Source organism: Pleurodeles waltl, chromosome 6 (assembly GCF_031143425.1).
Source record: "Pleurodeles waltl isolate 20211129_DDA chromosome 6, aPleWal1.hap1.20221129, whole genome shotgun sequence".
In the NCBI taxonomy this organism is placed as follows: Eukaryota; Metazoa; Chordata; class Amphibia; order Caudata; family Salamandridae; genus Pleurodeles; species Pleurodeles waltl.
The window spans coordinates 1,486,541,406-1,486,554,822 of record NC_090445.1 but is presented as its reverse complement, the minus strand read 5'-3'; the positions used below and the strand labels follow the sequence as shown (position 1 = coordinate 1,486,554,822).

The window sequence follows — 13,417 nt, the reverse complement described above, 5'->3', positions numbered from 1 at the left end:
TCAGTAGTGAGCCCCTCCTGTGTTGGCTCCAGAGGACCACCTCTCCTTTGTTCCTATGGGCTTTGGCTGTCCCATCCCAGGTGCAGTGCGACAAGGTAATTATGAGAGGGAAAGTTTTCAAAAGTTTCCAAACTTTCTTCTGGTGGGCAAACAAAACACAGGAGTAAGCCTTTAAGGTAAGCAAGACCTCAAGGGAGGCAAATGCTTGGTCAGTTCTGGTCCAGATGCTATTGATCACCTCAGCACTTCAGAAAAAGCCCTTGTGAAGCTTGTTATATCCCTGTAGCTACAAAGAAGATCAGAAGTCTGACCCTTGAAGTCCACTTCCTCATCCTGGGTACAAGTTGAAGGAGGTCCATTCCTTCAGGTCCTCACAGATCTCAAGCAGCAAGTGTCATCCTTTTTCTGTCTTCTACAGGTCCAGAATGTGTTCTAGAGATGATGACTCAAGGTGCTAAATTCATGGCTGGTCATATACTGGGTGAGGTGGCTCATGGCATTTCCCTAAGCATTTCCCTAATCAATGAAGTAAAATTTTCCCAGGGTAACCCTATCCACTTTTGCAGCAGTTACTGTTGCCACTGCTGTAACCAATCATACAGTGTACCATATTCCCAAACATGTATGGTGCGGCTAGGTGTGACCAGGGTAATAAGGAGTTCCAACTGTAGTCACTCAATAATGGTTCTAATGGTAGCTTTTCTCCTACTGTGGTTGGTGGCAGCATGCCCATGGGGACTAAGCTGGGCATTTCCACGTGTTACTTGACATTTAGTTGTGAGTGGACAGGCCCCCTTAAAGTTAATTAGCTTTGTGGGACTACGTCGATTGGTCTTTGTACCAGGGGAAGAAAATGCCTCCCCTCTCCCAGGCCATTGTCCCTGCTCTTGGTGCAGTTATCACATTTTGTAAAGGTGAAGGATATGAGTAACAGCTGCTAGAAAAGTAACATAAATCAGCCTCAAGGAGCATCAGGCAAGGAAAAGGGACCTTCTGATTGTATATATTATTTATTGAAGATTCAACTGCATCAGTAGATAGAACTTTTAATAAATATTAAAAAGGTTGGATGAATTATATTTTAGCTGGTCCTAAACCTGGGATACAGAATTAGTATTTTAATCTGTACTAGTTTTAATAGTGACCTATAGACAAAGGGCCAGAAAAAGTCAAAACATTGAAGGTGACTCTATAAAATGTTAATTGCCTATGGTAATATTATTATTATTATTTTCATTGATGTTTTATTGTTATGTTAAAACAATGACTGGTATGTTTATTTTTTAATTAGCTGAACTACCTCAGTGTCTCATTGATTCATGTAATCTGTTCTTATCTACCAGAGGATTTCAGGTTTCTCTCCAACGCTGATCCTCCAACACCTGTAGGCTGGTTGTGTATGTGTACACCTTCATCTACTGCTGCTTGTATGGTGTCTTACATCAACAAACACTAGTTGTGTTATGGATTGCACTACTACCAAGACTTTTAAAACACTTGGCAGAGACTTTACTTTTAAACCCTTCTTTATAATTCCAGTGCCTCATCCAATAGGTAAACAAATGGAAATCAAATATTGATAGATCTCAATATCTTTAAAACAGTCACTGTCAAAGTCCTAACATACTGTACCAGGAACTAATTTCTACTTGACAACAACCTCTTTTCACGCTGTGTTTTTAAGCAGGTATGCTGTTTAAATAGAAATCATCGTCAATGGCTGCTGTTTTAATGGCAGATAGGAAAAAGTCAATACTTAGAAGTCACAGATTCTTCAAACTCATACAATTGTTGTCATATAATTGCAATACTGCTGTACCCATTAGTCTTCTTGTGAAACATGGGCATTCAACAGATAACAGCAACAATTATTCAGTGAGGTACCTTTTTGTTGTACAATAAGCAATAGTAATAATTCCCACTTATCACACTTAATAAATCATGTCAAATGTTAAGGGCAAATAATAATTGCAACTATTAAGCCATTGTATGATATAATAATGGGATATTGATGCTTACTTGAATAGTTCATTCCGTGATATTGCTCTGTTTGTTTGAGGGTCGATTGCATAGACCATGAGATCACTTTGTGTATAATCCTCTTCAGAATATCCATCACCGTATCGCCTGGCACCTATGGACTCAACAACAATTGCTGCCCCAGGAATCTGATCTTTGACATAACCTTCCAAAATTCTAAAAATGGAGAGGGAAAATACAAAATTTTCAATGAGACAAATTGATCAACTTTTCACTGTTGTGTACGTTTCAGTTAATTTCTATATTGTAACATAATCTAATTTTTCTAATGGCACACTTGATAATGAGAGTTGCATATAAACAACTAACTTGTATATATAAAAACATTTTAATAGTGATTGCTCCTACAGATTTGGGGGCATATTTATGGGTAATTCTTTTTACGCAAATCTGGTGCACACTTAACTCCATATTTATATTTTGATGCTAGACATGTCTAGCGCCAAAATATTGAAGTTAAAGTCATTTTTTGCCTGCATAAAACTCCTTTGCGTCAATGAGATGCAAGGTAGGCGTTCCTGGGCAAAAAATTACTCAAAGGCCCTAGAGCCTGTTTTATCCTCCCGTGCACAATTTATGCACAGGAGAAGGAGGGCTTTAAATAATGGTGCTAAGCCTGCTTAGCACCATTATTTAACACCTGGGTCAGGGCAGGCTTTAGGGGACCTGTGGGCCTTTTTCCATGGTCAGCAACCATGGAAACAGCCCACAGATGCCCGTCCCTGCCCCCAAGGACACTCCCACCCACCTGCACCCACACCTGGAGGACACCTAAGGATGGGGGGACCCATCCCAGGTACGTCCAGGTAAGTATTTTTTATTTTTTTTGCACAGTGCCATACGGGGGGCCTAACTTGGGCTCCCCTACATGGCACTGTGCCCAATGGCTATGCCCACAGGACTTAGGTTCAGTGGGCATGGCCATTGGGCTGGGGGGCATGACTTCTGTCTTTATTTAGACAGGTGTCATGTCCATGGCGGTTGTGCATGGAAAAAATAATGACGCTAATCAGGTTAGAGTCATTTTTTTTTACTCTAACCTGACTAGCGCCATTCTTTCAAGCACATCCTCCAGTTTCCCTACACCCTCCCCCACCCGGTTAACATCAATAATTTTGACGCTAACTTGGCATTACCACTGGCTAGCGTCATAGCTTAAATGTGATGCCCGGCTTGCGTCAAGGAATGATGCTAGCCGACTATATACTTTTTGAAGCAAACCTGCGCTAACTCAGGTTTGCGTCAAAAAGTATAAATCAGGGCCTTGGAGTTTTGAAGCATGGCACATAAACTGCTATTCTCCTACTTATTGGCCCTCATTGTTTGGCCTTAGAGGGAAGAAAGGCTGAGTCAAATACCCATATAATCCATGACTTGCATACCAATCCCCGATCAGTGAAGTGGAGCTTAAATGGTTTTGATTCTGGACAGTACATAATTCATTTGAATATGGTGAAACATGAGTAATAATCATTGTACATTAACAAATTAAAGAAAGAATTAGGGGTATATTTATACTTGTTTTGCGATGAATTTGCATCATTTTTTTAAAGCAAATTCAGTGCAAAACTAACTCCATATTTATATTTTGGGGCTAGACCAGTCTAGCGCCAAAGTTATGGAGTTAAAGTCATTTTTTGGACATGGAAACCTATCTTGCATCAATGAGATGCAAGGTAGGCGTTCCCGTGCAAAAAATGACTCTATGGCCTTAGCGCCAAATTTATCCCCCATGCTAAAATCACGCACGGGGAGGAGGGGTCAAATAATGGTGCAAAGCTTGCTTTGCACCATTATTTAATGCCTGGGTCAGGGCAGGCGTTAGGGGACTTGTGGGACTATTTCCATGGTGGAACACCAAGGAATAAGCCAACAGGTGCCCTCCCCGGGCCACAGGGACGCCCCCACTCACACCAGAGGAGCACGGTGGGATGAGGGACCCCATCCCAGGTAAGTATAGGTAACTACAGGTAAGACTTTTTTTTTTAAGTGCCATTGGGGGCCCTGAAATGGGCCCCCTACATGGCACTGGGTGCAATGGCCATGCCCAGGGTACCCTTGTCCCCTGTGCTGGCCATTGGGGTGGTGGGCATGACTCTTTTGTCTTTTCTAAGACAGGAGTTATGTGGTATGGATGGTTTTGTATCAGAAAATGACGCTAGACTGGTTAGAGTCATTTTTTTAACATAATTTTTTGGTGCAAAACCCCCTTCTCCCATACCGCCACCCCCAGCCGGTTAACATCATTTCTTTTTTACGATAGCCTACCCTTGCGCTGGCTTGCACCATTCCATAAATATGGTGCCCGGCTGGCACTCAAGAATGGTGAAAGCCGGTGCAAAACGTTTTGATACAAAACTGCGTTAGTGCAGTTAAGCACCAAAAAGTATAAATATGCCTCCTAGTGTTTGAGAGGGGACACCAAGACAACCACCTTCATTTAGTAGCCCCACCTCCTCTGTGCCCTAAACTGCCCAGAGAGCAAAAGATAAAGACGGTGGTAAGAACACAGACTTTGTGCTGTGTATTTGTGAAACTTTAAAACTGCTTTTTCCTCTACCCATGATTTACTAATTTACCTCTTGGTTTTTCTTCAATTTGTACTTTTAAAACTGATGTTTATTTCTCCCTGTGACTACTTTCCTTTCTCTCCTAGTTTTCCGCTATACTGTACCTAGGCCTGTAGCAGGCAATCCAACCCCACACAATTTCTCACAAGGTAGAAAAGGCAAACTACCCCTCAGAGGCTAACTAGAGTGTGTTTTAGAGACTGCTTAATTTGCTTTGTGGTTTAAACTGTGTTTGGAAAGGGTATGTAGTATTCATTTTTAGGTAGAAAAAGAGAATTGTTTAACTGTGCGAAAAGCTGCATTTTAGTGGCTTTATATTTGGATCTTACCTGAAGGGTTGACCAGAAACTACAAAGTGTGGATTGAGCCTGTCTGTATCCAAGAAGATTCTGACTTATGGGGCAGCTCCCTGCCCCCTGCCAACCAACTTGTGTTTAGGGTCACATGTCCCTCATATACCTTTCTTATTGGTTGTTGCATCTCTGCTCTGACTGACTCCTAGGGCTAAGATTTCCATTTGAGCTAGATCTTAGGGTTGGAGGTCTGATGGGCTGGTAGGTCTGGGGTCCTGATCCGTTCCTAGGGATAGGGTTTCTGTTGGACTTAGGGATTTGATTGGCTGGTAGGGCTAGGGCTGTGATTGGGTGAGAGGACCAGGTCTTCCACTTGTCCTAGGGCTTAGGGTTCTGATTGGCTAGGGCTAGACCTAGTTGCCATTGGCAAAAGTGAACCTTTCCTAGGGTTATTCAACCTTCAAGTACAGCAACACTTGCAAGTCTGAGATTATACAATACAACTTTAAATCACAATATATTATCTATCTTACACATGTATACCCTTTCTATGTACCTATGTTTCTATGTATATATATATTACATCACTCCTACTGTAGAAGAAAATAAGACCTCTAACTCTCTCTAATGAACTACTCTCTGTCTCACTCTGTACCTCTCCAAATATATCCTCTGCCTCAACTTTCTGACTCTTCCCAAATCTCATTCTACCACTACTATCTCCAAAGACACCCTTTCTAGACTCTTCCCTCCTCTATACCTCCTTGGTTCACCCCAAACCTCATTTTACTTTTATCATCTATGTTAGAAATGTGGTCTTTGGTTGGCAGTCAGATAACCCCCTGTCCATGCAAGGACCCTCACTCTAGTCAGGATAAAGGAGAATCACACTTAGTTAACCCCTCTTACCCCCTTGGTAGCTTGGCACGAACAGGTAGGCTTAACTTCAAAGACAATGTGTAAACTATTTGTACCAACACACACAGTAATACAGTGAACCACTAGAAAATTACTCAACACTAGTTTTGGAAAATAGGCAATATTTTTCTCAACAGAACAAGTCCAGAACGACAAAAATCGGACATACACAAGTCAAGTTATGTATTTTTAAAGATTAAACTCAAAAATAGCGTTTAGAAATACAAATGCTTTGATGAGGTGATATCATGGCATCATGAAGGAGTCATTCCCAACAATCCGACGCCAATGGCACTGGTCACAGAGTCACGCAGACCCCGAGGTACAGTACCTTAGTAAAATGTAGAAACAAGCTGGTGCACGGAGTTGGGGATTGTGGCATTGCTGGATCCGAGGTGGCGGTCAGTCAAGAAGAGACATTGGGTCCTTGCTGTGGAGCTCTGGAAGTGAGGCTGCATTTGTGGGAAGGATTGGATCCACGCACTTGGGGTGGAGTCGACATTCTGTAGTCATGACGTGGTGCGGCGACTTCCATGGAGTTGCTGACTTCAGCAGGGCTGCAAAGTGGTGTCGGGTCTGCGGGGTCGTCGCACTCCAGCTAAGAGCATGGCTTCGGTTGCAGGCAACATCACGGGATTCGGCAGCGGCGTCAGTCTAGAGTCGTCCGAAGTCGGTTTTCTTGGCTTTTCTTGGTTTTTCACCAGCTTTTCCTTTCAAGGGCCCAGGGACTGGATTAGGCACCACTTGGCATGGCAGGAGTCTCAGCAGAGAGTCCAGGTGCTGGAAGAGGAAGTCTTTGATGGCCCTGAGACTTCAGAACAGGAGCAAGCTCAGTCCAAGCCTTTGGAGATTCTTCTCAATCAGGAATTTACCACAAAGTCCAGTCTTTGTCCCCTTTCACAGGCAGAAGGAGCAACTGCAGGATAGCCCAACAAAGCACAGTCACAGTCAGGGGCAGCACTTCTCCTCAGCTCTTCAGCTCTTCACCTTGGCAGAGGTTCCTCTTAAATCCAGAAGTGATCTAGTTTTCAGGGGTTTTGGGTCCAATATTTATACCCCTTTCTGACTTTGGAGTAGGCCTACTTCAAAGGAAAGTGTTTATTGTTCACAAGATCCTGCCTTGCCCAAACCAGGCCTGAGACACACACCGGGGGTTGGAGTCTGCATTGTGTGAGGGCAGGACAGCCCTTTCAGGTGTGAGTGACTACTCCTCCCTCCCCTCCAGCCCAGATGGCTCATCCGGATATGCAGGCTCCACCCCAGCTCCCTTTGTGTCACTGTCTAGAGGAGAGGAGCAAACAGCCCAACTGTCAAAATCATCTAGACAGGGAATTCACAAACAGGTACAGTCACAGAATGGTTTAAGCAAGAAAATGTCTACTTTCTAAAAGTGGCATTTTCAAACACACAATCTAAAAACAACATTTACTAAAAGATGTATTTTTAAATTGTGAGTTTGGAGACCCTAAACTCCACATGTCCATCTACTCCCCAAGGGAATCTGCACTTTAATAATATTTAAAGGCAGTCCTTATGTTAACCTATGTGAGAGATAGGTCTTGCAAAAGTGAAAATCACATTTAGCATTATTTCACTGTTATGACATGTAACACACATCAGTACATGTCCCACCTTTAACATACACTGCACCCCGCCACTGGGGCTACCTAGGGCCTACCTTAGGGGTGCCTTTCATGCATAAAAAGGGAAGGTTTAGGCCTGGCAAATGGACACACTTACCAAGTCGAACTGACAGTTTAAAACTGCACACACAGACACTGCAATGGCAGGTCTGTGCCATGTTTGCAGGGCTACTAATGTGGGTGGCACAACCAGTGCTGCAGGCCAACTAATAGCATTTGATTTACAGGTGCCCAGGACCTCTAGTGCACTTTACTAGGGACATATTAGTAAATCAGATTTGCCAATCATAGTTAAGCCAATTACACATACATTTTAGATAGGAGCACTTGCACTTTAGCACTGGTTAGCAGTGGTAAAGTGCCCGGAGTTTCAAAAATAGCTAAAACAGAGTCCAGCACGCATCAACAATTTGGGAAGCAGAGGCAAAAAGTTAGGGAAGTCCACGCAAAGGATGGCAAGTCTAACAATCTCCCAAACAACCCTTTCTAAATTCTTAGGTCACTTATCCCTCCTTTGACTGATCCCTAAACTCATTTTACTACTAAGATCTCCCTAGTAAATTGCTAGGGACTCTTTCCTGCTCCATTTCTCATACTGATCTTCCGAAACCTCATCTTATCACTAAGATCTCCCAAATAACATAGACTTTTCCCTCTTCTATCCCTCCATTATCCAATTCAATCCGACTGACAGACTTGCAAGTCCACCTCTCAACTTAACTCATTTCCCTATACTAAACAACTGCTAATCCTCGTTGGGTTCAGGAGTAGCGTGCTACTCTCTAAAAAGCGCTTCAACACCTTATTAGTGTTAGTAAGTGCTATATCAATTACAATTCCAGTTCCAAAAAGCATATTTAGATCTGCGCCTCAAGTTATGAGTCAAACTCATTTGTAAGGGCCCTTAAAATGGAATGTCAAGTAAATTATCACGGTGAATGTCTTCTTTATTGTACTAGACATAACAATGTTTTTCTTTTTTTGTTTTCATACCTGAGCATTGATATTCTTTGGAACTTAATATGGAAACCCAGAGATAGGCAGTAGTTTGGATGAAAGTTATTACACTGTTTATTCTTTTTATTCAATTACATTGTGTGTGACCCCCTGACCTGCTTTTGGCCAGGAGTGCACTTTGGCTCCACCAGCCTGCCTCCGTGCCCCTGCCCCTGCTGTTTGCCACTAGAAGGAAGTTCGAGGCCCTCCACCACCCGCAGGCACCTGCCCGCACCTCATCCCTGGTGCCTAGTGGTAGGCGTATCTAGTGTGCTCTGCACTTTGTATTTTGTGTAATCTTTCATTTTATGTAAATCGCTTTTCATTTCATGCACTGTTTCTGACTGTACCTGTGCCCTTTTTACATTCCGCTTTGTTTTTTACCCTCGGCGTTACCGCCTGTTCTCTCCTGCTCTTGCCAGTTCTCCCCGACCCAGCCACTGCGTCCCCTGCGGCCCCGCCCCCCTCAGACCCCCATTGATCTTTTACTCCCACCTCCCAGCTGCTCCTCCCTCCCACCTCTCCTTCTTAATGGCGGCCCCTCTGCCCGTCCGCGCCTGGACCGTGCCCAGCGCCCGTCCCCTGGTCAACGCTTCTCGGACTACCCGAAGCAGCACTACTCCTCCACAGAACTCCATGCCCTCATCCCATGCCAGCCTCACGCCTGGGCCCAGGCCAACCCCAAGCACACACATGGTCCATTCACATTCCAGTCATGCCATTTTTCCTGCACTCACACTGATACCAGCAACACTAACACACGCCGCAATAACACCAAACCCTGCAACCACCTTAGCTGCATCCTCCTTAACACCCGCTCTGTCCACAAGCACGCCATCGAGCTTTGGGACCTGCTCAAAACATACTCTCCTGACATCGCCTTCCTCACGGAAATATGGATGAACCCCTTATCAGAACCCGACATAGCCATAGCCATCCCAGAAGGTTACAAAATCAACCGTAGAGACCGCATAAGCAAACCAGGAGGAAGTATTGCCATATTACACAAAAACACCATCAAAATCTCCACCAACACCAACGATACCCTAGACAATGCAGTACACCTACACTTTCTAATACACATCAATGCCAACACCACCCTTAGAGGAACCCTCATTTACAGACCACCAGGACCCCGCCCCCCATTCTGCGACACCATTGCAGATACTATCAGCTCCCACGCCCTCACCTCCACAGACTACATACTCCTTGGTGACCTCAACTTTCACCTGGAAAGCATCCATGACTGCAACTCCCCAGCCCTACTGGACAACCTCACAAACCTCGGCCTCAAGCAACTGGTCACCTCACCCACTCACTCAACGGGACACACGCTTGAAGCCATCTTCACTTCCAGCAGCCACATCACCTTCACTCCCACCACCGAACTCCACTGGACTGACCACCACTGCGTCCACTTCTCTTTCATGAAACCCCCCATCCACCACAAACAACACACTACACCCTACACAAGCTCTACCTCCCATCACCAACGATCCCAACACTGCCGCCCACAACCTCACACAATGGTTAACAACCTGTGCAGACTCCCTCGCCCCTTTGAAAAGAAACAACAACACCCGCACCGTCAAGACCGCCCCCTGGTTCCCCACAGAACTCCAAGCTTCCATACGAGAATGCCGTAAACTTGAGAAAGCCTGGCACCAAGAACCCGCAATGAGCAATTTCTCTGCCCTCAAAACAGCCATGCACAAACACCACCAACTCATCCGGACCACCAAACGGTCCTTCTACAAAGAACGCATAGGCAACAACACACAGAACAGCAAGGAACTCTTTGCCATCGTCAAAGAACTCACCAAACCCAAATCCAGCACCATCGACCCTCCACACTGCCAAAACCTCTGCAACTCCCTCTCCAACTACTTTCACCTCAAAATCGCAGACATACACAACAGCTTCACAGCATCAGCACTCACCATCACCTCCACCGACACAACCAACAACACAGCACTCTTCACCCCAACCAACTACACACCTGGACCCCCACCAACGACGAAGAAATCAGCAAAACCATGAACTCCATCCACTCAGGCTCCCCTACAGACCCCTGCCCCCACCACATTTTCAACAAGGCCAGCCAAATCAGCGCTCCCCAGCTCCGCTCTGTCATCAACAGCTCCTTCGACACCGCAACCTTCCCAGACGTTTGGAAGCACGGCAAAGTCAACGCGCTCCTCAAAAAACCCAAAGCAGAACCGGAAGACCTCACAAACTACCGCCCCATCTCTCTTCTCCCCTTCTCCTCAAAGGTCACTGAGAAGATAGTCAACGCCCAACTGTCTCACTTCTTAGAAGAAAACAACATACTCAATGCCTCCCAATCTGGATTCCGTAAGAACCACAGCACTGAGACTGCCCTCATCGCCTGCACAGATGACATCAGGAACAGAGTGGACAAGGGTGAGACCATCGCCCTCATCCTCCTAGATCTCTCCGCAGCATTCAACACTGTATGCCACCATACCCTCCACGCACGCTTTTTTGACGCCACAATTCGACACAAGGCCCTGGACTGGCTCACCTCTTTCCTCGCTGAAAGAACCCAAAGAGTTCGCCTCCCTACCTTCCGGTCTCCAGCCACCAAGATCATCTGCGGGGTCCCCCAAGGATCCTCCCTCAGCCCCACCCTCTTCAACATCTACATGGCCCCTATCGCCAACATCCTCTGCCCCCACGGAATCACCATCATCTCTCATGCAGACGACACCCAGCTCATCATCTCCCTCACCAGGAACTCAGCCACCGCCAAGATAAACCTGCACGCCAGACTCCTTGACATCCCCAAATGGATGACAGCAAGCCACCTCAAACTTAACTCAAACAAAAGAGAAATCATCATCTTCGGCCCCAACAAGCAGGCATGGAATGAGTCCTGGTGGCCCACCACACTCGGACCACCCCCAACACCCACCGCCACGCAACCAACCTTGACATCGTTCTAGACTCATCTCTTTTCATGGCCCAGCAAATCAACACCATATCATCCTTCTGCTTCAACACCCGTTGCATGCTATGCAAGACTTTCAAATGGATTCCTTTAGAAACAAGAAGAAGGGTCACCCACGCCCTCATCAGCCCTCATCAGCAGCAGACTGGACTACAGCAACGCCCTCTACACAGGGACCACAGCCAATGTCTCATCCTCAACCTCCCTCACCACAAACACATATCCACCCACCTCAGATCCCTACACTCGCTGCCCATCAGCAAAAGGATCATTTTCAAAGTCCTTGTCCACGCTCACAAAGTAAACTTCCACATACCAACTCGACAGCTCCACTCCAGCGACCTCACCCTCGCTACAGTCCCCCACATCCAATGCACCGCCTCCGGCAGCAGATCCTTCTCCCACCTCGCCGCCAAGACCTGGAACTCCCTCCCCACCAACCTACGCAAGACCCAGGACCTACTAACCTTCAGAAAGCACCTCAAGACATGGCTTTTTGAGCAGTAACCGGCAACCCGCCCCACCCCCACAGTGCCTTGAGACCCTAACAGGTAAGTAGTGCGCTTAAGAAATTATGTGGATGATTGATTGATTGTCAAATGACTTTATTTACTAGATTTACAGTTCATTACTGCAAAAACTAATTAGGACATATTTTCACGTTTCCTAGTTATACAATACAAGGACAATGAAGGAATTAAGAAAAAAACAGAGCAATACAAAAGGAATAAAAAATCAGAGAAAGAAACTGAAGAAACCCTATATAATACCTATATATACTATTACACGATCACATTGAATCCAAACTTACATGCAAGGGACATGCGGACTGTGACAGTTTACAGATAAATAGTAATACATCTGTGTTTTCTATTGATATTACAGTAACGAACAAGGCTTTGTACTTTTTTGAGAGACTGAAACGTCAGTACAGTGTTTAAACATTTGACATGAAATTCTGAAAATACTATTTAATCAAATGCGGAATTCAATGACCAGGCAGGGGAAATGATTGATTGCTCAGAGTGCAAACCGTTTTTAACAGAGGCTTTGGCATAAGTTGCAATGAAAGCCATTGCCTCGTTAGACACCGGATCAGAAGTTCATTTTAAGTTCTCTGTGAGTATTTTTCATACAGCGCAGTTATAGGTGAATGATACCGTTTATGAGTCCTGTGATAAAAGTGTACTTATATTACTTGGGCCTTTCTTCATTTACAGGCTAATACTTTCAGGACTTTTGTTTATCTGATTTCATGTCTGATGCTCTATTTTCACAGATTTATTTTGTCTTTGCATTTGTTATACAATTTATCAAGGCAGAATAAATTCATAGTTTTTTAGTATGAAAGGTAGCGTTATGACAAAGTTCTCTAAAAAGGTGCGGTGCACACACCATAGCCCTGCAACCAAATGCAGAAGAAAGATGCAGCTCTATTCACAAAGGCATATTCAGTCATTAACATAAGTTTATAACTGAATTTACCCTTTATCTCCTGTCGGAAATTCACAAGGTGAGTCCTGGCAGGCACTTTTGCATTTACTACTGTAGATTTCTGTGCCACAACAAATCTGCATTAGTAAATCCCACTCAAGTTGCGGGAAGTGGGAGTTCGAAGGTGTGTTTAACATTGGACATTTGGGGACTCCCACAGATTTATATTTATGAGCACCCCAAATCTTCTCTGTCCTCTTTACATCTAGAAAATGGCAGAGATTAACTCAAAGCAAAAGCTGAAGTAACTCCAGAATGGGAAGCCTAATGGATCACACACAGATTTGTTGTGGCTGTAGGATAAGGGCTTTCTCCGATAGAAAAATTATTCGCTAGGGCACCTGGAAACCTCCACCTGGCACAGATCTTCAAACATTCTCTTGGGAATATTTGTGAGAAGGCAAAAAGGAACAATATGTTGGAGTAGACCCATAACTCTCTGCCAAAATGTTTCAATTTTTTCACGACTAGGGCTTATAGTCTCCCATTGTT

At 44.8% G+C, this 13,417-nt stretch overlaps 1 protein-coding gene across 1 annotated transcript in view; it reads right to left on the bottom strand.

Moving 5' to 3' along the window:
- Positions 1–13,417, bottom strand: part of PCDH15 (protocadherin related 15) — a 2,681,631-nt gene that overhangs the window by 259,464 nt on the left and 2,408,750 nt on the right. Inside the window, exon 29 of the mRNA XM_069240977.1 lies at positions 2,020–2,196. Within this exon, the coding sequence (XP_069097078.1) occupies positions 2,020–2,196 (177 nt within the window). The remainder of the gene's footprint in view (positions 1–2,019; positions 2,197–13,417) is intronic.